This window comes from Schizosaccharomyces pombe (genome assembly GCF_000002945.2).
Source record: "Schizosaccharomyces pombe strain 972h- genome assembly, chromosome: II".
In the NCBI taxonomy this organism is placed as follows: Eukaryota; Fungi; Ascomycota; class Schizosaccharomycetes; order Schizosaccharomycetales; family Schizosaccharomycetaceae; genus Schizosaccharomyces; species Schizosaccharomyces pombe.
Window position 1 is genome coordinate 4,368,342 of NC_003423.3, and position 17,400 is coordinate 4,385,741.

The 17,400-nt window shown below is 36.1% G+C and overlaps 9 protein-coding genes and 9 long non-coding RNA genes across 18 annotated transcripts; 9 read left to right on the top strand and 9 right to left on the bottom strand.

The window, feature by feature from the left end:
* tts1 (tetra-spanning protein 1) lies at nucleotides 1–1,475 on the top strand. Its single transcript, NM_001023838.3, has 2 exons — nucleotides 1–107; nucleotides 294–1,475. Exons 1-2 carry the CDS (start codon nucleotides 48–50, stop codon nucleotides 1,071–1,073), a joined length of 840 nt encoding a protein of 279 aa, NP_596818.1. The 5' UTR covers nucleotides 1–47; the 3' UTR covers nucleotides 1,074–1,475.
* SPOM_SPNCRNA.6571 lies at nucleotides 207–1,346 on the bottom strand. Its single transcript, NR_195919.1, has one exon. It is a non-coding gene; the product is annotated as a non-coding RNA (long non-coding RNA).
* Nucleotides 1,476–1,635: 160 nt separating the features above from the next.
* Nucleotides 1,636–4,271, top strand: cog3 (COG complex subunit Cog3). The gene is made up of 7 exons (NM_001023839.3): nucleotides 1,636–1,727; nucleotides 1,770–2,171; nucleotides 2,222–2,392; nucleotides 2,433–2,570; nucleotides 2,626–2,856; nucleotides 2,900–3,436; nucleotides 3,478–4,271. Exons 1-7 carry the CDS (start codon nucleotides 1,659–1,661, stop codon nucleotides 4,135–4,137), a joined length of 2,208 nt encoding a protein of 735 aa, NP_596819.1. The 5' UTR covers nucleotides 1,636–1,658; the 3' UTR covers nucleotides 4,138–4,271.
* SPOM_SPNCRNA.6572 lies at nucleotides 3,072–3,561 on the bottom strand. Its single transcript, NR_195920.1, has one exon. It is a non-coding gene; the product is annotated as a non-coding RNA (long non-coding RNA).
* A 290-nt stretch (nucleotides 4,272–4,561) lies between the features above and the next one.
* acb1 (acyl-coenzyme A binding protein) lies at nucleotides 4,562–5,091 on the top strand. Its single transcript, NM_001023840.3, has 2 exons — nucleotides 4,562–4,653; nucleotides 4,711–5,091. The coding sequence occupies exons 1-2, from the start codon at nucleotides 4,576–4,578 to the stop codon at nucleotides 4,894–4,896; spliced, it is 264 nt and encodes an 87-aa protein (NP_596820.1). The 5' UTR covers nucleotides 4,562–4,575; the 3' UTR covers nucleotides 4,897–5,091.
* A 108-nt stretch (nucleotides 5,092–5,199) lies between these two features.
* Nucleotides 5,200–6,784, bottom strand: fmd1 (glutathione-dependent formaldehyde dehydrogenase). The gene is made up of 3 exons (NM_001023841.3): nucleotides 6,702–6,784; nucleotides 6,501–6,544; nucleotides 5,200–6,393 (listed from the first exon to the last, which is right to left on the bottom strand). Exons 1-3 carry the CDS (start codon nucleotides 6,732–6,734, stop codon nucleotides 5,334–5,336), a joined length of 1,137 nt encoding a protein of 378 aa, NP_596821.1. The 5' UTR covers nucleotides 6,735–6,784; the 3' UTR covers nucleotides 5,200–5,333.
* On the top strand, nucleotides 5,355–6,890 carry SPOM_SPNCRNA.6573. Its single transcript, NR_195921.1, has one exon. It is a non-coding gene; the product is annotated as a non-coding RNA (long non-coding RNA).
* A 497-nt stretch (nucleotides 6,891–7,387) lies between these two features.
* Nucleotides 7,388–8,836, top strand: arf6 (ADP-ribosylation factor-like protein Arf6). The gene is made up of 5 exons (NM_001023842.3): nucleotides 7,388–7,621; nucleotides 7,721–7,751; nucleotides 7,954–8,026; nucleotides 8,082–8,280; nucleotides 8,324–8,836. The coding sequence occupies exons 1-5, from the start codon at nucleotides 7,516–7,518 to the stop codon at nucleotides 8,467–8,469; spliced, it is 555 nt and encodes a 184-aa protein (NP_596822.1). The 5' UTR covers nucleotides 7,388–7,515; the 3' UTR covers nucleotides 8,470–8,836.
* On the bottom strand, nucleotides 7,420–8,351 carry SPOM_SPNCRNA.6574. Its single transcript, NR_195922.1, has one exon. It is a non-coding gene; the product is annotated as a non-coding RNA (long non-coding RNA).
* A 43-nt stretch (nucleotides 8,837–8,879) lies between the features above and the next one.
* Nucleotides 8,880–11,240, bottom strand: trp1 (anthranilate synthase component II; the record flags this gene model as incomplete). The annotated part of the gene is made up of 1 exon (NM_001023843.2): nucleotides 8,880–11,240. The coding sequence occupies exon 1, from the start codon at nucleotides 11,157–11,159 to the stop codon at nucleotides 8,880–8,882; it is 2,280 nt and encodes a 759-aa protein (NP_596823.1). The 5' UTR covers nucleotides 11,160–11,240.
* SPOM_SPNCRNA.6575 lies at nucleotides 10,286–11,739 on the top strand. Its single transcript, NR_195923.1, has one exon. It is a non-coding gene; the product is annotated as a non-coding RNA (long non-coding RNA).
* Nucleotides 11,681–12,208, bottom strand: SPOM_SPNCRNA.6576. Its single transcript, NR_195924.1, has one exon. It is a non-coding gene; the product is annotated as a non-coding RNA (long non-coding RNA).
* nop16 (ribosome biogenesis protein Nop16) lies at nucleotides 12,076–12,982 on the top strand. Its single transcript, NM_001023844.3, has 2 exons — nucleotides 12,076–12,290; nucleotides 12,413–12,982. Exons 1-2 carry the CDS (start codon nucleotides 12,145–12,147, stop codon nucleotides 12,894–12,896), a joined length of 630 nt encoding a protein of 209 aa, NP_596824.1. The 5' UTR covers nucleotides 12,076–12,144; the 3' UTR covers nucleotides 12,897–12,982.
* On the bottom strand, nucleotides 12,673–12,900 carry SPOM_SPNCRNA.6577. Its single transcript, NR_195925.1, has one exon. It is a non-coding gene; the product is annotated as a non-coding RNA (long non-coding RNA).
* A 62-nt stretch (nucleotides 12,983–13,044) lies between the features above and the next one.
* chr4 (SEL1/TPR repeat protein1, 3-beta-glucan synthase regulatory factor Chf3/Chr4) lies at nucleotides 13,045–15,430 on the bottom strand. Its single transcript, NM_001023845.4, has one exon. It carries the CDS (start codon nucleotides 15,198–15,200, stop codon nucleotides 13,299–13,301), a length of 1,902 nt encoding a protein of 633 aa, NP_596825.2. The 5' UTR covers nucleotides 15,201–15,430; the 3' UTR covers nucleotides 13,045–13,298.
* On the top strand, nucleotides 13,467–15,255 carry SPOM_SPNCRNA.6578. Its single transcript, NR_195926.1, has one exon. It is a non-coding gene; the product is annotated as a non-coding RNA (long non-coding RNA).
* Nucleotides 15,431–15,695: 265 nt separating the features above from the next.
* On the bottom strand, nucleotides 15,696–17,249 carry uap2 (U2 snRNP-associated protein Uap2). Its single transcript, NM_001023847.3, has 3 exons — nucleotides 17,109–17,249; nucleotides 16,475–17,046; nucleotides 15,696–16,363 (listed from the first exon to the last, which is right to left on the bottom strand). Exons 1-3 carry the CDS (start codon nucleotides 17,214–17,216, stop codon nucleotides 15,940–15,942), a joined length of 1,104 nt encoding a protein of 367 aa, NP_596826.1. The 5' UTR covers nucleotides 17,217–17,249; the 3' UTR covers nucleotides 15,696–15,939.
* On the top strand, nucleotides 15,927–17,369 carry SPOM_SPNCRNA.6579. The gene has a single exon (NR_195927.1). It is a non-coding gene; the product is annotated as a non-coding RNA (long non-coding RNA).
* Nucleotides 17,370–17,400: the final 31 nt, after the last annotated feature.

A 17,400-nucleotide genomic window follows, 5' to 3' on the forward strand; every position in this document is an offset into this window, starting at 1 on the left:
AACAAAAGCCACATCTTTAAAACTTTGAAAATAACAACTTTGCTATAATGGAGCCAAAACAACGAGTTGTCAAGCCTTTAAAAGAAAGGGTTTTACCTGTTGTCAAGGTAAATATATCTATCATGTGTAAATCAGATAATAAATGTTGATTATAAGAAAAGTTTCTTATTTAGTTCCATAACGTAACTGTAATCTATTACTAAAACATAGACTAATTTGTCAGCATTATTTTATTTTGATTCAGTGTCATATTGTCTTCACTCTTTTAATACATTACTAACCGTTTATTATAGAACACCCAGTTTGTTTGGTTTTCGGGGCAAGTAATAGTGCTAATCTCTTCCGTCTTGTATGCTCTTCAAGCAATCCCTTTTCGTTCCGCTCCTCCATTTTTGTTTAAAAGCGCTGCCTTTGGTGCCATCGTTGCATATGCAATTGTCCTTTACAAAACTTATAGTCCAAACTTGACTTCCCGTGCTTCTTGGAATAAGCATTTCTTTGCCCGTCTTATGCTCGATGACAATGTTCAGTATTTTATTTTAGCTCTTTCAATGTTGATTGATCGTCCCATCCTATTTTCTCTCGCTCCATATGCCATTTACGCCACTTTCCACATCTCCACTTACTTGCGTAGTGTGCTTTTGCCTGCCATTTACCCTAATATTTCTGACGCGAAAACTGCGTCTTATGCTTCTCGTGTTTCTAATTTGCTAAATCAGTACACTCGAAGCCAATTTCAACCTGCTATGCAACTTGTTGCTTCTCTCGAAACATTTTTATTGTTCCGTTTGTTCTTTGGGGTTTTCTTACGTAAAAACTCAATTTCCAGGTTGGTGGGCTATATTTTCTTTCTTCGCATGAGATACACTAATAGTCACTTTACTCGTGCATCCATTAAAGCCGTTAGCCTTCGAATGGATCGTTTGGTTGCAGATAACAGAGTTCCTCCTGTTATCAAAAATGCTTGGCATACATTCAAAACTTATGTGTCCAAGTTCGGTGCTTCACCTGTAGGTACTGCTCAAAGCCGTCCCACTGCATCAAGCTCTACCACTGCTCCCTCATCTACTTAAAGTGATGCCTTATTCCTTTTGATTGCTAGAGATTTATATAAATTTCACCAATCAGTGTGATTTTAATATGTCTAAGTGCTCCTGGTTTTTGAGTTCTTTACTATTAACGAGTAGTTTCTATTTCACCCAAGTAAATTTTGAATGTTCATACCGTTTACCTCTTTCTCTAAAAACTTGTTTGAGATAATTCCGTTTATTTATTTTTGCTCACTACTCCTCTATTTCAGTTATCTTTGTTTGGGGGGTCTCCTCAGACTTTAGTTTAGCTTTTTTCAAGGAAATTGAAATATGGATATATGTTGTTTATCCAAAAACTCTTTGAGTATTAAAAGATTAAGAGGTAAAAATAATACGTTTTATTGAATTTTGTAGCACAATAAACACATGTATAGCAGCGCACTCTTGAAATCTAGCAAGTTATTAGTTTACATTGGATAAAATACCAGTTTCAATTGAATTTATGTGATGTTAATGCGTTTTGTTTCTTAGCATCTGCGCAAAGTAACGTAGCGCTGTGTTATGGTTCACTGGGAAACACCAACAAAGTGCTCGATGTTTTTCTGATTATCGTAATTATTTTGAACGATGTTTGATCAGTTGGAGTTTTATCCTGCTGTCAACTATGAGGATAATGAAACTCAAAATGATATAAAAGTAAGCTTAGATAAATGTTTTTACAAGGGCTTACCCAATTAGCTACCCGAAGTCGCCAAACTTGAAAATATCGAAACAGTGCATTCCATTTCTAAGGAAAGACGCGACTCTTTAACGGAAATTTTAAATGATTCTTCAAGCTTACCGGCACGTCCGTTTTCTCTGCCTAATCCCAATAATTCAACCGTAGAAAAGCAGTCGTTATTTCCATTTGAAGAAAAGATGAACCCCATATGGATAATTTCTAGACCTACTTTCTCTATTGAGCAAGACGCGGAAAAAAAAATTAATGAACTTCAAACGTTTACAAACATTATTGATCAGATATTGGGTCAGACTAATAACATTGAGTCAACATTGTTATCAATGAAAGAAAAGTTTGAAAGTTCTGAAAAAAAGCTGAGTGAATTCTCTGAAATGTGTGAGAACCTTAGTACAGATGAGGTATTAGGAGCGTGCTGCATACCACTTATCATTACTAACACCTTGAACAGATGCGGTTTTCCGAAATAGCCGATGGCATAAGAAAAGGATTAACAATTTTTGCTCCTTTGAAAGAGCTTACTCGAGTTTTTCGGCATCCACCTCCTGACTTTGCTGGCAAAGTTTCCTTTAAAGAGCACATTACTCAATTAAATACTTGCATCATGTTCCTTGAAGAAAATGTACGAAATTCCATGTTTTTTATTTTAGCTGACTTTTTAGTTGGATTTTCAAGAAAGTCCGCATTACCTTGGTCAATACAAGAAACTGCTATCTCAAGCGATGGATATATTTAAACCGTATTTTATACGGATAATTAAACAAACTACTGATCAAGTGCTAAAGGATTCCAAAAAAATGGTAGGCATATACTTTTGGGCGTTTTTGTTTTCCCCAATCATTAACAACTATTTAGGATGTTCACAAACAGCTTCATAGTTCACTCTTCTACGCCCGATTTAGTGCTGTAGGTCATAACCTTTGCCCCACTATCACTGAATTATGTAAATTATGCTCTAAAGAAAGTTTAGATGCTTTTCTTCCTGCTTTTTATGATGTCTATTTTCAATGCCGCACGCGGCTTCTGAAACCTGTACTGGATTATCATTTGAAAAGTTTTTTTATGGAGAAATCCATTTCAAGCTATGTATGTTTAACGAAACATATATAATTAACTAATGATACCGTAGATCCAAAAATCACTTGCTCTTTTACAACTTACTTTTTTTGATGAAAATAAGTTATTCCGTGAAATTCTTATCATGGATGATTTTCGATTTATGCATTATTGGAATAATCTTTGTCAAAGCTTTTTTGAAAATAGTCGTTCATTAATTTTGCATGAAAAAAACCTTACCGAACTTTGCGAGGTGTGTTCTTATATCCAATCATTTCAAAACGCCATTTTAGAAGGGGAAAGGGAGGACGTTGATAAAAAGGTCGTTGAATTTCTTAATCCTCTTGTACTTGAGTTGCAAGAGCGTCTTTTATTTGTGGTACAAACTGCCATTGAAACCGATATTCAACGATATTCCCCTACGGAAGAAGATTTAAATCCTATTGCAGATGACAAAAGTTTGCTCTTCGACTTAGAAAAGTTACGCTTGAATAATGATGAAGAAAAGCTAGACCCCGATGTTCCACAAAAACTTGCTATGGCTCAAGGCTGGTATCCGGTAGTACAAAAATCTTTAATTATTTTGTCGAAAATCTATCGATTGGTGAATGTACGTGTTTCATTTAGACTTTATCCATTAACAGTTTTTAGTCTCAAGTATTTGACGAGATAGCCCTTGAACTCGTGCACTCCTGCATTCGTTCCTTGGTAGATGCGTACCGCTATTTTAGCCGGAACAATGATAAGCAGTTAGCAAGGCTTTTTCTAATCAAAAATTTTTTGGTTTTAAAAGACCAGTTGAACTCATTCGATATACATTATGCTTGTATTGAAGCTGGCGTTGATCTGCGAAAAGTATGGGATAGTGTTCGTGAATGGCGTTCTAACTTGAGAGGCGTCTTACAACTTGTTTACGAAACGTTTCCTAAATTTATTACAAATGCCGTAGATACCAGGCAGGAACTTAACCAGCAGTTACGTGTAGCAGTAAATGGGTATATCGAAACTGCAGTTATACATTACACGGAATGCTTAAGTATCGGAAACCTCGAAAGCATAACCGAGTTTCAAAATCGAATTCAAAAGTTTCCTGAGTTGAGACAGCAAATCTCACTCTACCTTTCAGAAACGTGGATCATCGAACTGTTTTTGCAGGCTATTCGAGAAGAAGTTGTCAGTAAATTTCAAAATTTTTACGAATCAATAGTTGCAAATGAAGATATTACAGGAAGTGACCACAATAAGAGTGGAACAACTTCGTTAAAGCATTTAAATGAATACGTTGAAGATATTTACTCCGTTATGAGTTGAATATTTAATACGTTGATGACCCGACTAGATTTTGAAAACATATTTCATACTTATTTTTTGCATAGTTTAATCAAGTTGAAGAAATTTACCGTTTTAAAAATCGTTTCAAAATTATAAATGTATTTCTATTTGACATTTTGTATGCTGTGCATTTAATTTTTTTTTTTATTTATAAACCACTGGTAAGTATCGGTATATAAAAACAATTTCTTTTCTTCTTCGTAAATATAGTGAAAATTCAATTGGGGATTATATAGTATTGTCGATATTAGACCGAGCAACTTCTTGTCATATTTAACAAATGTAAATATATTATATTATGATATGCAAAACCTGAGTATTGCAAAGTCTGTGGGTTCGAACTCTGTAGGTCGGATAATATATATGTATATATATAATGGATGTCAATAATCACACGGTCTTTAACCTGCAACAACCATGTCTTCTACTTTCGAGCAAGCTGCCGCTGACGTTAAAGAATTAAAGGAAACTCCTAACAGTGATGAATTATTAAAGGTATTTTTTTCTTAACCCCCTTTTTTTGTAGCTTAGCTTACTAATTTGTTGTACTAGCTTTACGCATTATTTAAGCAAGCCACTGTTGGTGATAACAACACTGAAAAGCCAGGTCTCTTAGATCTTAAGGGGAAATTCAAATGGAATGCTTGGGAAGAACTTAAGGGAAAATCGAAAGAAGACGCTGCTTCTGAGTATATCTCTTTCGTTGATGAGCTTAAGACCAAGTATGGAATGAAGTAACGCTTTTGCCTGTGAACAGTAGTTCTTTCGATGATTATTAGACCTTACACTCGTAAATTCTTGGAATTACGACAAACGATTAATTACTGTATGTGAAGCATTTGTTAGTTTACAAATGTTCAGCCCTATTTAATCAAAGATACCAATGATCATATTGTTTATACCTCTAATGTTTATCATTCATTCCTTTATCATTTCGAAAATATGCCAAGTAGACAGAAAAATTCCAGTGTGAATGAGATAGAAAGAATCATGTATGCTTACTCTTACATATCTAAAAATGTGAGTATCCTATTGTAAGCTGTAGCATCCAAATCTTTTTTAAACCATAAAACTAGTATAACAATTCAACATGGGTTATTCACATAGCTTACGCAAAGATGTCAAAGACTCGCATAGGGTACAATCGTGAAGTTCGAAATTTACATAAAAGTTCTTTATGGCTTATTCATATCCACGACGCATCTTATGCACTTTCCTTCGTGCATATGGTCGAAAGCTTTGTTTATGTTCTTAAGTGGTTCTTCATTAGTGATATATTCATCCACTTTGAAGTGGCCTTGCATGTACTCATCAACAAAGTTCGGCAATTCAGAACGCCCTTTAACTCCTCCAAAAGCTGAACCCAACACTTGACGACCAGTTACTACAAGGAATGGACGAAAATCAAGGGTTTTACCAGCTGCGGCGACGCCTATAACACACAGTTTACCCCAACCTTTGTGGCAGAATTGAAGTTCCTGCTGCATGACAGTGACATTTCCAGTGCAATCAAATGCATAGTCAACACCACCATCAGTCACATCAATAACATACTGTACGAGGTCTTTAACTTTAGAAGAATCGATAAAGTCAGTAGCACCAAATTTCTTGGCATATACTTCCTTATCTGCATTGATATCAATAGCAATGATTCTCGAAGCACCAGCTGCAACCGCACCCTGCATTGCAGCGAGACCTACGCATCCACATCCAACAACAGCTACCGTTGAACCAGACTCAACCTTAGCAGAGTGTGTCACAGCACCAAATCCAGTTGTGACACCGCAGCCCAACAAGCAAATACTGCGAAGAGGTGCGGAGTGTGAAATAGCCACAAGCGAGATATCAGCTACAACTGTGTATTGACTAAAGCTAGAACATCCCATGTAATGAAGCAACGTTTTATCGCGACAGGAAAAGCGACTAGTACCGTCAGGCATTAAACCTCGACCTTGTGTTTCACGAATTTTGGAGCACAAATTAGTTTTACCACTACGACAGAATTTACACTCTTTACATTCCGGAGTATATAGCAAAATAACATGGTCTCCAGGACGCACGTTGATAACCCCTTCGCCAATGCTTTCCACAATACCAGCACCCTCATGACCAAGAACAATAGGGAATGCGCCTTCTGGATCTACACCAGACAGCGTGTAAGCATCTGTGTGACAAACAGCACTCCAATCGACTTTCACACGAACCTCATGAGCTTTTGGAGGGGCAACCTGAATACTGTAGTATCACCTCCCATTCTGCCCGTTGATGAGCAGAAGAGAAGTCAAAAGTTAGTAATAAAATTCAAGTATAAATTCTTTTCCTTTTGTCATCATTATACTTACTCCTCTATAGATAAAGGTTCCTTTGCACCCCAAGCTACGGCTGCCTAAAACGAATGTTATTAGTACACAGAAAGAAAAAATAAAAGATAATTATCCATATACTCATGGATGAACAATAATATCAAAAGTAAACCTTTGGTGGACTTACAGCACCAATATCATTTACACTTTAGACAATGATTTACGTTTTCTTTTTCATACCTTGCAAGTGATCGTTTTACCTTCGAAAGACATGTTTCATTAAAGACTATCTCAGAATGTGTATTTGGTAGAAAGACTGTTACAGTTTTAACATTTAGGTCTACTTACTTATTACATATGCTTACTACTAGATAGGTCGCGACTCGGATGAAAATTGTCGATCATCGTCGATCTTGTATCTCAATAGTCACTTGCTAGATAGAGAGATATACATACAAAAATAAAGAATCAATATTAAAAAGTACAATTTAAAATACAGTGCTAGCATAGAAACATATGTTACGAAAACATTAGTTTGTTTATAATTCAATACTTGAAGCCTTCTTCTACTAAATGTTATTTTATATGATTGTTTTTTATTTTTATTTTTTTTTGAAAAATACTTTAAATAATGAGGCTTCAAATCATTAACATACACTGTTAAAGTTGAGTAATATAAATCTGCGTTATTAGGCAAGGGAATGAGAATGTTTCTATTCAATAAACTTGATGGAAATTCCAAAAGTTAATCGATAAAAATAATATTCTTAATATTTAATTTATTATTCGTACATGGGATTTACGATATAGTACAAGACCATGGGCTTCCATATAATTCAGTTACGCAGCTCGTTAATTTACATTATGTATCAGCTCGGCTTAATTAAATATTTCAGACAGAGAGAGTTGATATCAGCTGCACCTACGTTTAGTGCTAGCCGTCTTTTAAAGTACGAAGAAAGCCCTGTATCTGGGTTCAATATAAATTCTACTTCTTTGGTTTTTTTGGTCTATTCTTTCTTTTGGTTATCTTCTTCTGGGATTATTTGATACCATGGGCAATTCACTATTTAAGGGGTTTTCAAAGCCATTTAGTCGGTTGTTTTCTAACAAGGAAATGCGTATCTTAATGCTAGGTCTGGATGCAGCTGGAAAAACGAGTATGTTTTTTATTCGGATGGATTTTTACAGTCTTCATTCCGTATAATCGTGCTTAACTTGGTGTTTTAATAATGGTAACTCTTTTATTAACATTTTAGCTATCTTATACAAATTAAAACTCAATCAAAGGTAAAGAGCACTAAACAGCATTCTTCGATTGTGTCAAGGTATCGTATGCGCTGCTTCTGTATTAGCATAGTAGATATAGATTTCATTACGAAGACTGTTGGTTAATTAATCAGTGAAGTCTACTGTCGCGCATTATCTTGAGTTGCAATTATGCTTCCGTAAATGAAATTGATTTTTCTTGTGTTCATTAACTAACAGCCAGTGTTGTCACCATTCCCACTGTGGGTTTTAACGTCGAAACAGTCACTTACAAAAACATCAAGTTTAACGTTTGGGTATATTTATAATCAATCTTGGGTCGAGCATGTTCTAACGTTGATTTGTTTGTAGGATGTTGGAGGTCAAGATAAAATACGACCTTTATGGCGGCATTATTTTACTGGAACCAAAGGATTAATTTTTGTTGTTGACTCTGCCGACAGCAATCGTATATCAGAAGCTCGTCAAGAATTGCATCGCATTATTTCAGATCGTGAAATGCGGGACTGTCTTCTTTTGGTGTTGGCTAATAAACAGGATTTGCCTGGAGGTAAGGTTGCGAATCCGAATAACTTATGCTAACACTATGGTAGCTCTTTCACCTGCTCAAATTACCGATGTTTTGCAGCTAGACAAATTGAAGGATCGTTTATGGAACGTTCAGCCAACATGTGCTCTTACAGGAGACGGGCTGTTGGAGGGTCTGGCTTGGCTAAGTCAAAACGCAAAGTTAAAATAATTTGCTTCTTTGATTTGTTAATACATGGTGTTTATTTCGTTCGTTATCCCAAGAATTGCAAATAATTACATCGATCAGCTTCCGTTCTATCCCTTTATCGTTGCTTAATTAAATCTGTACAGTCTTTACTATTCATTTTCTTTCTTTAGCATATAACTTTACTATTGCCAATCGTTTCCCTATTCCTACTATCACTTTATAATGTGCTTCATTCGGCCAAATACATTTGGATAACAGCCATTTTTGTCAATAAAATATTTCTTAATTTAATACAGAAAAGTGATCAATAACCAGATAATATAATTATCGCACACTTCTTATCCAACAAAATCTAAAACCAGTTATTTTAAGCGAAGTCTCATGATATGTATCCAAAAACATCTAGACAAACTTGATTTAATGTAGACAAGTTAAAGTTCTTTTACGGCGTTTATAAATGCCTTGATCTTTTCAAGATCTTGTTTCCCGTCAGTCTCCACCCCACTCGATACATCGACTACAGCTGGGCGGCTAACAGATATAGCATCTTGTACATTTTTAGGTGTTAGACCACCAGCTAAGACATAAGATACTGGAATGAAAGATGCAGCTTCCCAGTCTACTTTCTTGCCTAAACCTCCTGACTCTCCACCGACATATGCATCAATCAAAGGTACAATATGATAGTTGGGCCTTGAAATTTCAGAAGAATTTAGCGGAAACACCTTAATAACAGGTCTATCGAGCATATGTATCCATTCGAAAGGTTCTTGTCCATGAAGCTGGACAATATCCAAGTTCACTTCTGCTATTATAGAACGAATGTATTCTAATGGTTGATTTTGGAACACACCGACTAACAAAGGGTGCGGAGAGGAAGCAAGATTTTCATACTGATGATCAAACCAACTTTGACCAGTCACTGCTTTCTTTGGGGAAATGTGTTTTCTATTGGTTGTATGAACAAAATGTGAAATTTCCTTGGCCACGGACAAGTCCACTTTTCGTTTGCTCTTTTCCACAAAAATTAACCCTATCAAATCGCCTCCTGATTCTACAATGGTTTTAGCAGCTAACAATGAACGAGTACCACATACCTTCACTAGGGGTGTTGATGTTTTTTTACCATTAGATATCTCGCTAGAAGAAAGATTAAGTAACTCTCGTGCAAAAGCGGCAGGATCCGAAGCTCTCATAAGAGATTCACCAACAAGAACTGCTGATACACCTTGACTACTATAATGGGCAACATCAGCAGGACTACTAATTCCACTGAGAGCTGCAAGAATAACATCATCTGGGACCATTTCGGCTAATTTTGATGTAGTGGAAAGGTCTACTTCAAAACTATGCAAATTCCTGTTATTAACGCCGATAACTTTAGCACCAAGTTCTATAGCAGTCTTCATTTCCTCAGCACAGTTAACCTCTACTAACGGTTCCATGCCCAAAGATTTAGAAAATTTATAGAGGGACTCTAATTGTTCACGGCTTAACATCGCAACGATTAGCAATACACTATCAGCACCATTCAAACGAGCCTCCATAATTTGATAAGGGTCAATAATGAAATCCTTTCTCAAAATTGCAGGCCGATTAGCTACATGCTCAACAGCTTTTCGCGCAACAAACAAATCATTCAATGAGCCTTTGAACCATTTTGGTTCTGTTAACACAGATATGACTGAGGCGCCAACCTGAGCATAAGTAAGAGCTTGGATAGCAGCATTTGCGTCTAACTTAATGTCACCTTTAGAAGGGGAAGCACGTTTGACTTCAGCCATTAAAGCTGGTTTAGATTGCTTTAATCTCTCATAAAAATTTATACATGGAGGTGCTATGTTAAGGTTCAAATATGTTTGCAAATCACCCACAGAAAGACCAGGCTTTCTTTTACTTTCAGCAATGTCAATAAGTCTCTGCGCGTGGATTTTCTCAAGGATAGATTCTTGTTTGCGAATTTTAGTTGAAGAAACAGAATTCGAATTTTCACGCATAGCCGCGTTAAATGCGTTATTTTTTGTAGGCATAACAATGCCATTTTCTTCCCAGGTTCCAGCAGTGAGATTCAAAAAATTCTGAATATACTCTTTGCCATACTCACTAAGGATACTTTCAGGATGGTATTGAACACCCTCAATAGCATACTTTTTATGGCGTGCACCCATTATTACACCATTCTCGGTCCAGCTTGTAACGTCCAAACAATCAGGAAGTGATGAAATTTTTCCAGCAAGAGAATGATATCTTGTTACAGAAATATTTTGAGGTATTCCTTGGTAAAATCCGAGACCGTCGTGATTTATTTTAGAAACTTTTCCATGTATGATTTCACCAGCGGAATCAACTTTACCACCCATTGTCTCAAAAATACACTGAAGTCCCATACACACACCAAGTATAGGAATCTTTCCAGCAAATCTCGAAATAGCCTCGTTACAAATACCACCATCACGCGCAGGATGTCCAGGCCCAGGTGAGAGAACTAGTTTTAAAGGATTAAGTTTTTCTAATTCATCGACAGTGATTTCATCATTGCGAAAAACCATAATAGGATATCGTTTTTCCAGATTAGAAAGATATTGAACAACGTTCCAGGTGAAACTGTCATAATTATCTATCATAACAATTGGTCTTTCAGCAACTTCTTTAACTGCATTTTCTGAGGCGTCTCCTTTGACGCTTTCACCAACGTCAACTTTTTCAGACATTTTCAGCTTGTTATAATTGAGACGTGCTAACGTTAATTTTCCAAAAACTCAAAACCAAAAATGCTGAATGAAAAAGTAGCCGATGATGGCAAATGACAATTTCGACTTTTGAATGATCGGGAAAGATAGTATAGAAGCGATGTTTCTTGCTAATGTATTTTGCGAACTGCAACGAAAAATATATTTGGTTTTAAGACATTGCAACTAAGAAATCATCGCATAATGAACGTTAGCAAATAACGATAACAATCGTTGTACTATTGTACTAGAATTAGCAGGTAAAGAAGAAGTTTGACGAGGAGAAAACGAAATTTTTTTTATACTGGGGTTAGGGAATAACGAAATCATAAAAATAATCTTTAATTAGGCATAAAAAAATAATTAAAAAATTGGTGTTTCAATTGTCGGTTCATTTAAAACTGTTAATATAATAAAGTTGTAAACCAAATGACTAAACAGTGATTTTAAAAGTATCCTATAGCTGTTGTTTACTCTGGTAATTCGACACGTAAAATACATGATTTCTCGACTTCAACAATTCTTGGGAATTTTTAGAAATTTACAGTTAGTGCTAGATATTGGAATGCCACTAAAATTAGTGTATTCGTTGAGGAAGATCAATTTATAAATTTTGTTTCAAGATTTTATTGAAATCTCTATGAGAATATTATATCGTTTCACAATTCATACAGCTTTATAATGTAGACAAAAAAAAGATGAGGGTACTTAAATTTTATACAATACCAAAAGGATTGATGATAAATGTGATAACTGTCAACGTCTATTAATTTGAGAAATATAAATTAAATGGACAACAGTCATTGTTAAACTAGGTCACAGAACTATCTTATTGTGTTTCGTTGAAATATTATGTAGACATACTGCACGTAGTCTACATTCACCTCCACTTAAACTCACGAACAACCAAATTTTTTTGATTGCTTACCAATTTCCATTTCCCCCCATTTATCTCTAAATAGATAAGATGGCAAACCCTAGACAAAGGAATAAGCAAAGATCTGGAAAGCCTCGTTTAACCAGGCGTAATGCTAACAAAAAGGCGAAGGCCAAAATTTACGGAAATTTTGTGATTCAACAAAATTGGGATAAACATGCAACCTTAAGGCAGAAGTAAGTTAATAAGTATTGCTTTATTTGTTTTATACAAATGAAAATTGAGGAAAAAGTTTTGCGCTCCTTCTTGGTCTTATGTTCTTTTCTTTCTTATAGAATTGCTATTAACAAATAAATAGTTATGCGAGGTTGGGTCTTTTAGCTACTCCTAATTATGTTACGGGAGGTGTTGAGAAGCTTTATCCTGATCCTAAACGTGAAAATGAGGATCGTGAGCTTACCTCAGAGGAATTGGATGAATTGAAAAAATCTTTACCACCTGGTCAAGCAATTGTTAGAAGAGATGATGACGGAAATATTATTGAGATTATTCACGGAGAGGCAAAAACACTTGATGATGTTTTAGACAAAGAAATTAGCATTGCACCGGCTAAAACGGAGGTTGTTCGTCAACTAGAAGAAGAAGCTGTAAAAAAAGCAGCTCGACAGTCTAACAAAATGCTTCCTTTAAGTGCATTTGAACATGCATATATTCAAAGACTTATAAATAAGTACGGAACTGAAGATTTTGAAAGTATGGCCAAAGACGTTAAATTAAATTCTAAATTATTTAACGGATCTAAGCTCAAAAATTTGTATATTCGCATGAAGGCTACAAAGTAAACATCAATGGTGATATACGGACGGTAAAATGGTGATTGTGTTCTAGGTATATTTAAATTAATAAATTTTTATTTCAATACTATTAATTCTATTAGAAAGCAAATATTGAGACGACTAATTTGTATGAAACAATAATTACACAGTATGTATTTCTTCGTGATCCAATTTTGTATTATACTATCGAAAAAGTAGTGAATGAAAACATGTATTTAAAAGAAATTGCTTAAATGGATATCAGCTAACTATACAATTATAAATGAGCGTTAGACAATTCGAGGACAAATGAGAGAAATAAAAACCGGATTATGCTATGTGAATGCAATTGAACACTAAAACGAAATTTCGGGGAGAAATCGATTCCAATGATAAAAATGATGTTCTAAGGGAGCAAAAATTGCCAACTTAAGATATAATACACTTGTTATGTTTTATAAGAAACTTTTTAGATGTCTTTTTGGGAACCGAAACCTTTGTAACTTTTGTTTGCGAAACAGGGGGCGCAGAAGTAACAGGGGTAGATGAGACAGCTGGTGCGTGCGGTGGAGAAGTTTCAGAGGCTGTAACAGGTATTTCTTTTATAACGTCTTGATTTGGGTATTGTGATGAAGTTATGTTTTCTGGTTCGGGCTCCTGAATCTGATTCTCTAGAAGTGCCAACCGCTCAATTGCTTCACTATGTCCTGCTTTAGCAGCCTCATTATACCAGTATGTTGCCTGTTCTGTATTACCTCTTGTATCGAATAAATAACCCATCAGGAATTGAGCATTAGCATTACCAGCCATAGAGGCTCTTTCAGCATGCATAAAGGCTAAATCCTCATCAACGGGTATACCATCCGAGCCGTTCAGGTACCATTTTGCAACCGCGAGATCAGCTTCTGTTTCCCCCCTTTTAGCGGCAGCACTGTAATAGAACAAAGAATATCGAGGAACGACAGGGCAGCCGTATTTTCCGAACTCATAGACAGCTCCCATTCGTAATTGAGCCGATGAATGACCCAAAAAAGCAGCTTTCGCAAAACTTTTAAGTGCAGTTGCTTCATCTATGGGAACTCTAATATTTTCAGACCCTAAATCTACTAATCCAGGATGTTCATGAAGATTCACCAAAGCATGACTATACAGTCCGGATGGAACATCGGCATCAGCTGTATCTGCGCTTCGTTCGAGAAGTTCTAGTCCACTAGCGTGCCTGTGTGCATATTCTCCAACACCGTCCAACATCCCTTCCAAAATTAAAAGCGATAGTCTCCAACAGCATGCACTGTCATTCTCTGAAACACCCTTTTCAAAATATTCGACGGCTTCTTCTAGGTTACCTTGATCTTCCAATAACACTCCTAATCTGTACAAGCTTCGTGTATAGCCTAGATTAGCAGAAGAAGAGTATAAGTCCCAGGCCCGCTGGATATCAGACTCTACATCAAAGGCACCTGTCTCGTAGACATAGGCATCGAAATACATTGCTTTAGCATTCTCTAACTCTGAAAATTCTCGAATTTTATAGAGCGCGTTTTCGCACATTGATTCCAAATAATTAATTTCATGGAGGTTTTCGCTTTCATATGTTTGAAGATATGGTAGATGAGATTGGGTAAATCGAAGGACGTATTCTGCCCACTCCAATGCTTCGTCAATGTCTTGAGAATGTACAAGGTCTTCATTGGCGCGAATCCAATCAAGTTGCTCTTCATCGGATACTGGTAAGGGAAAAGGTAAATCCGCTACTACCTGCTTTTGCAATGGGGATCCGTTATTCGGTTTAGGGTTGTGATTAGAAAAATGTGCCTCTTCATGAGGGAATACAACGTCCGCGGCTTCATTAGATGTACGTAAATATCCTGGGGCAACACATGGTGTAGAATGAGAGCGAGTTGCTGAAGGAGCTGAGTTTCTAATATTCGGCAAAGGACGGTCCCGTTTTGTTTCTTGTGAGCTGGTAGCGCGTTTAATAGTTAAAAGAATGCTAGAAGAGGATACGTTCGGTCGTGAATAAAAATTCTCTTTTTTCATGTTGGTTACAGAGGCACTCAAACTTTGTGTATCGTTCATTTCCGGTGCAATCATGTCGCCAATACCGTAGGCAGGTCCAATGGCATCTGTTTCAAAGGGAATGCTAGATTGAACATTGGAGAGGTAAAAAGCATTTATTCGTGAGGCAACTTGAGGATCGGTTATAGAATGCCCAATTGAGGACCTGTTTCTGCTTTTGATACCGCGTATATTGTTCACCGACTGAGAAGAATATGAAAATTCCGGCACACCCAAGGGGCTTCTATTTCGCATAGAAGATGCTGAATCCATTTAATGGACTTTTTAGGAGAATAGTCAGATTAGCAAAAGAAAACTCGTGTAACGTGAAAAAAAAGAGAGTAGCTAACCACTTTATAAACTTTAAAACAGATTTGTAGCGAACCTAGCAACTTTCACTAGAGGAAGATTTGAAAACAAATAATGTCTATAACTTAGATCCTTTTCCTCCTCAATCGCGTTCTAAAAGTAGATCTTATAATGAAAGGGTAGTGGGAGTTGTCAATATACACACATACACACATTGGAACGGTTACTTCCTTGACCAGCGCAGTATACCCTAACCAGCATAAATCGGGGTAACAAGGTGTAGAGGAAAGAACAGAAAAGATAGTAGTAGTAATGTGCAACGATAATCAACATGAATGAATATCAGGAATAACTAATAGCGCATAGCATAATAACAAACTTATATTGATGCACGTCTAAATAAAACTGCTTTATACATGAGGATGTAAACTAGCTATTCATAGAGTATTTGTATGTGTTACAAAAATTAGGGACCATTCAATTATGATAGGAAGAATGCCTTATTATGACTGATAAAACTGTTAGCTTATTCTTTTATCCGAAATTGAAAACAATTGATATTTCGCCAGCTCATTGTCACTTTAAACAAGGGATAATTTTATTTTAAAAGAAGAAAAAAATAAATAAATAAAGAGGTCAAGAAAAACACACGTATAAATGGATAATGTGCCAACTGAGACATAGTTACGAAATTTAAAAAATTTCAGTTAGAATTTTCTAACCAATCTGCGAATTTTTCCAAACGTTTTTCCTCGTCCTCTTCATCATCTAATGTATGCTTTCCACTTTTCTGGAACCGAACCTTTCCATCGTAAATTGAAGCTTCCACTACCCGGCCATCAAAATATCGGCCTTGCATTAACCTTACGCAAGCTTCAGCTTCTTCATTGTTTGAAAACCGTACAGTTACTACTCCATCAGGCTCCTTGTCGTACAAAACCACATTAGTAACTCGTCCACATTTCTCAGCTTCCTCAGTGATATCGTCTTTTAAGTCAATTAAAAGTTCAGGTGTTTTATCGAGTTCTTCCAGCGTAAAAATATGCTTTAAAACTACTATTTTATTAAATCGTTTTTTTCTTTTATCATCAACCTCTTCGTCAACATCATCCCAGGATGAAATTTGCCTAAAACCTGTTAGCTCTATAAATTAAAAGATAAAACCGAGAAAGAAAAAAGTTGGTATGCAACAATAAATAAAAGAGAAATTTTTTATGAGTATTCATTACATAACATACTGCATTTGTTGTTGTCGGAGACGAAGTGCCTTTTTTTTTAAGGCACCACCTACGTCTTTGTTCACCGTTTTCTCCTTTTTGTAATCAATATTAGCTTTCTGGACACGCATCTTTTGCCCAGATCCATAACGAAATTCAGTGTCATCAAATAATTGCTCTGCAAGCTCAACACTTTCGCTGCGGAAAAATACAATTAAAGCATCACCTTTAGGAGTTCCATCCTCTGTCCGGTAGATTTTGATTCTCGGCGTACCATTGTCAATATTCTTAGCAATAACACCGCATTTCTTGAATACTTCTTCAATTTCGTCAACCGTGACATCCAGTGGTAGTCCTTGAATGTAAACCGCTTTGTTTATTACTGGGGCGGGCGAGGCTTCTGAATTTTCGGACTTTGACTTTTTATTTCGAGAACCTGAAGGATACCCTTCAGCCGATGTCGATTCGTACAATCGTTTGGTATGGCGGTCTTCGCCGTTGCTAGATTCCTTTCCTTCGGTAGCCTCCGCCGTAACATCACTGACTTCTGCACCAGTTGAGCCGGCCTTATTCATTTTTAAGCTATTAGGATCCTTGTTTAGTTAGGGGTCATGTTTGTCTCAATGGAATGGTAAAGCAAAATTGTTCATCGTACATAATCTTTCCAAGTTTGTTCTTCATCAATATATATTAATTCGTTTCCTTCTGATCCTAAACATCTCCAACGATGTATTCTTTCATCCCAAAAAGGCTGGCTGGACATAATCTACGAGCTCTAAAACGATTATAACTTGGTAAAGTTCAAAATGACCTCGATTGTTTTCACATAACGATTTCTAACAACGCCACAATATATATGTAGAGTAATGTCACTGCTTTGTATAATATGTATGGAACAAAATACAGCTTCTTTAGAGATTGAGGTAAACAATTAATGTATTGATTGT

What these genes read in the sequence shown, in the direction of transcription:
- cog3 (NM_001023839.3), top strand. Translation starts at nt 1,659, where the DNA reads ATGTTTGATCAGTTGGAGTTTTATCCTGCTGTCAACTATGAGGATAAT. An exon ending in TAAAGGATTCCAAAAAAATG is followed by an intron (nt 2,571 to 2,625) that starts GTAGGCATATAC and finishes ACAACTATTTAG; the next exon opens with GATGTTCACAAACAGCTTCA. An exon ending in AAATCTATCGATTGGTGAAT is followed by an intron (nt 3,437 to 3,477) that starts GTACGTGTTTCA and finishes AACAGTTTTTAG; the next exon opens with TCTCAAGTATTTGACGAGAT.
- arf6 (NM_001023842.3), top strand. Translation starts at nt 7,516, where the DNA reads ATGGGCAATTCACTATTTAAGGGGTTTTCAAAGCCATTTAGTCGGTTG. An exon ending in GGATGCAGCTGGAAAAACGA is followed by an intron (nt 7,622 to 7,720) that starts GTATGTTTTTTA and finishes TTAACATTTTAG; the next exon opens with CTATCTTATACAAATTAAAA. An exon ending in ACATCAAGTTTAACGTTTGG is followed by an intron (nt 8,027 to 8,081) that starts GTATATTTATAA and finishes ATTTGTTTGTAG; the next exon opens with GATGTTGGAGGTCAAGATAA.
- nop16 (NM_001023844.3), top strand. Translation starts at nt 12,145, where the DNA reads ATGGCAAACCCTAGACAAAGGAATAAGCAAAGATCTGGAAAGCCTCGT. An exon ending in CATGCAACCTTAAGGCAGAA is followed by an intron (nt 12,291 to 12,412) that starts GTAAGTTAATAA and finishes ACAAATAAATAG; the next exon opens with TTATGCGAGGTTGGGTCTTT.
- fmd1 (NM_001023841.3), bottom strand. Translation starts at nt 6,734, where the DNA reads ATGTCTTTCGAAGGTAAAACGATCACTTGCAAG. An exon ending in GTAAAACGATCACTTGCAAG is followed by an intron (nt 6,545 to 6,701) that starts GTATGAAAAAGA and finishes CATTCGTTTTAG; the next exon opens with GCAGCCGTAGCTTGGGGTGC. An exon ending in GAACCTTTATCTATAGAGGA is followed by an intron (nt 6,394 to 6,500) that starts GTAAGTATAATG and finishes GTGATACTACAG; the next exon opens with TATTCAGGTTGCCCCTCCAA.
- tts1 (NM_001023838.3), top strand. Translation starts at nt 48, where the DNA reads ATGGAGCCAAAACAACGAGTTGTCAAGCCTTTAAAAGAAAGGGTTTTA. An exon ending in GGGTTTTACCTGTTGTCAAG is followed by an intron (nt 108 to 293) that starts GTAAATATATCT and finishes CGTTTATTATAG; the next exon opens with AACACCCAGTTTGTTTGGTT.
- chr4 (NM_001023845.4), bottom strand. Translation starts at nt 15,200, where the DNA reads ATGGATTCAGCATCTTCTATGCGAAATAGAAGCCCCTTGGGTGTGCCG.
- uap2 (NM_001023847.3), bottom strand. Translation starts at nt 17,216, where the DNA reads ATGTCCAGCCAGCCTTTTTGGGATGAAAGAATACATCGTTGGAGATGT. An exon ending in AACAAACTTGGAAAGATTAT is followed by an intron (nt 17,047 to 17,108) that starts GTACGATGAACA and finishes TAACTAAACAAG; the next exon opens with GATCCTAATAGCTTAAAAAT. An exon ending in CTCCGACAACAACAAATGCA is followed by an intron (nt 16,364 to 16,474) that starts GTATGTTATGTA and finishes AACAGGTTTTAG; the next exon opens with GCAAATTTCATCCTGGGATG.
- acb1 (NM_001023840.3), top strand. Translation starts at nt 4,576, where the DNA reads ATGTCTTCTACTTTCGAGCAAGCTGCCGCTGACGTTAAAGAATTAAAG. An exon ending in ACAGTGATGAATTATTAAAG is followed by an intron (nt 4,654 to 4,710) that starts GTATTTTTTTCT and finishes TTGTTGTACTAG; the next exon opens with CTTTACGCATTATTTAAGCA.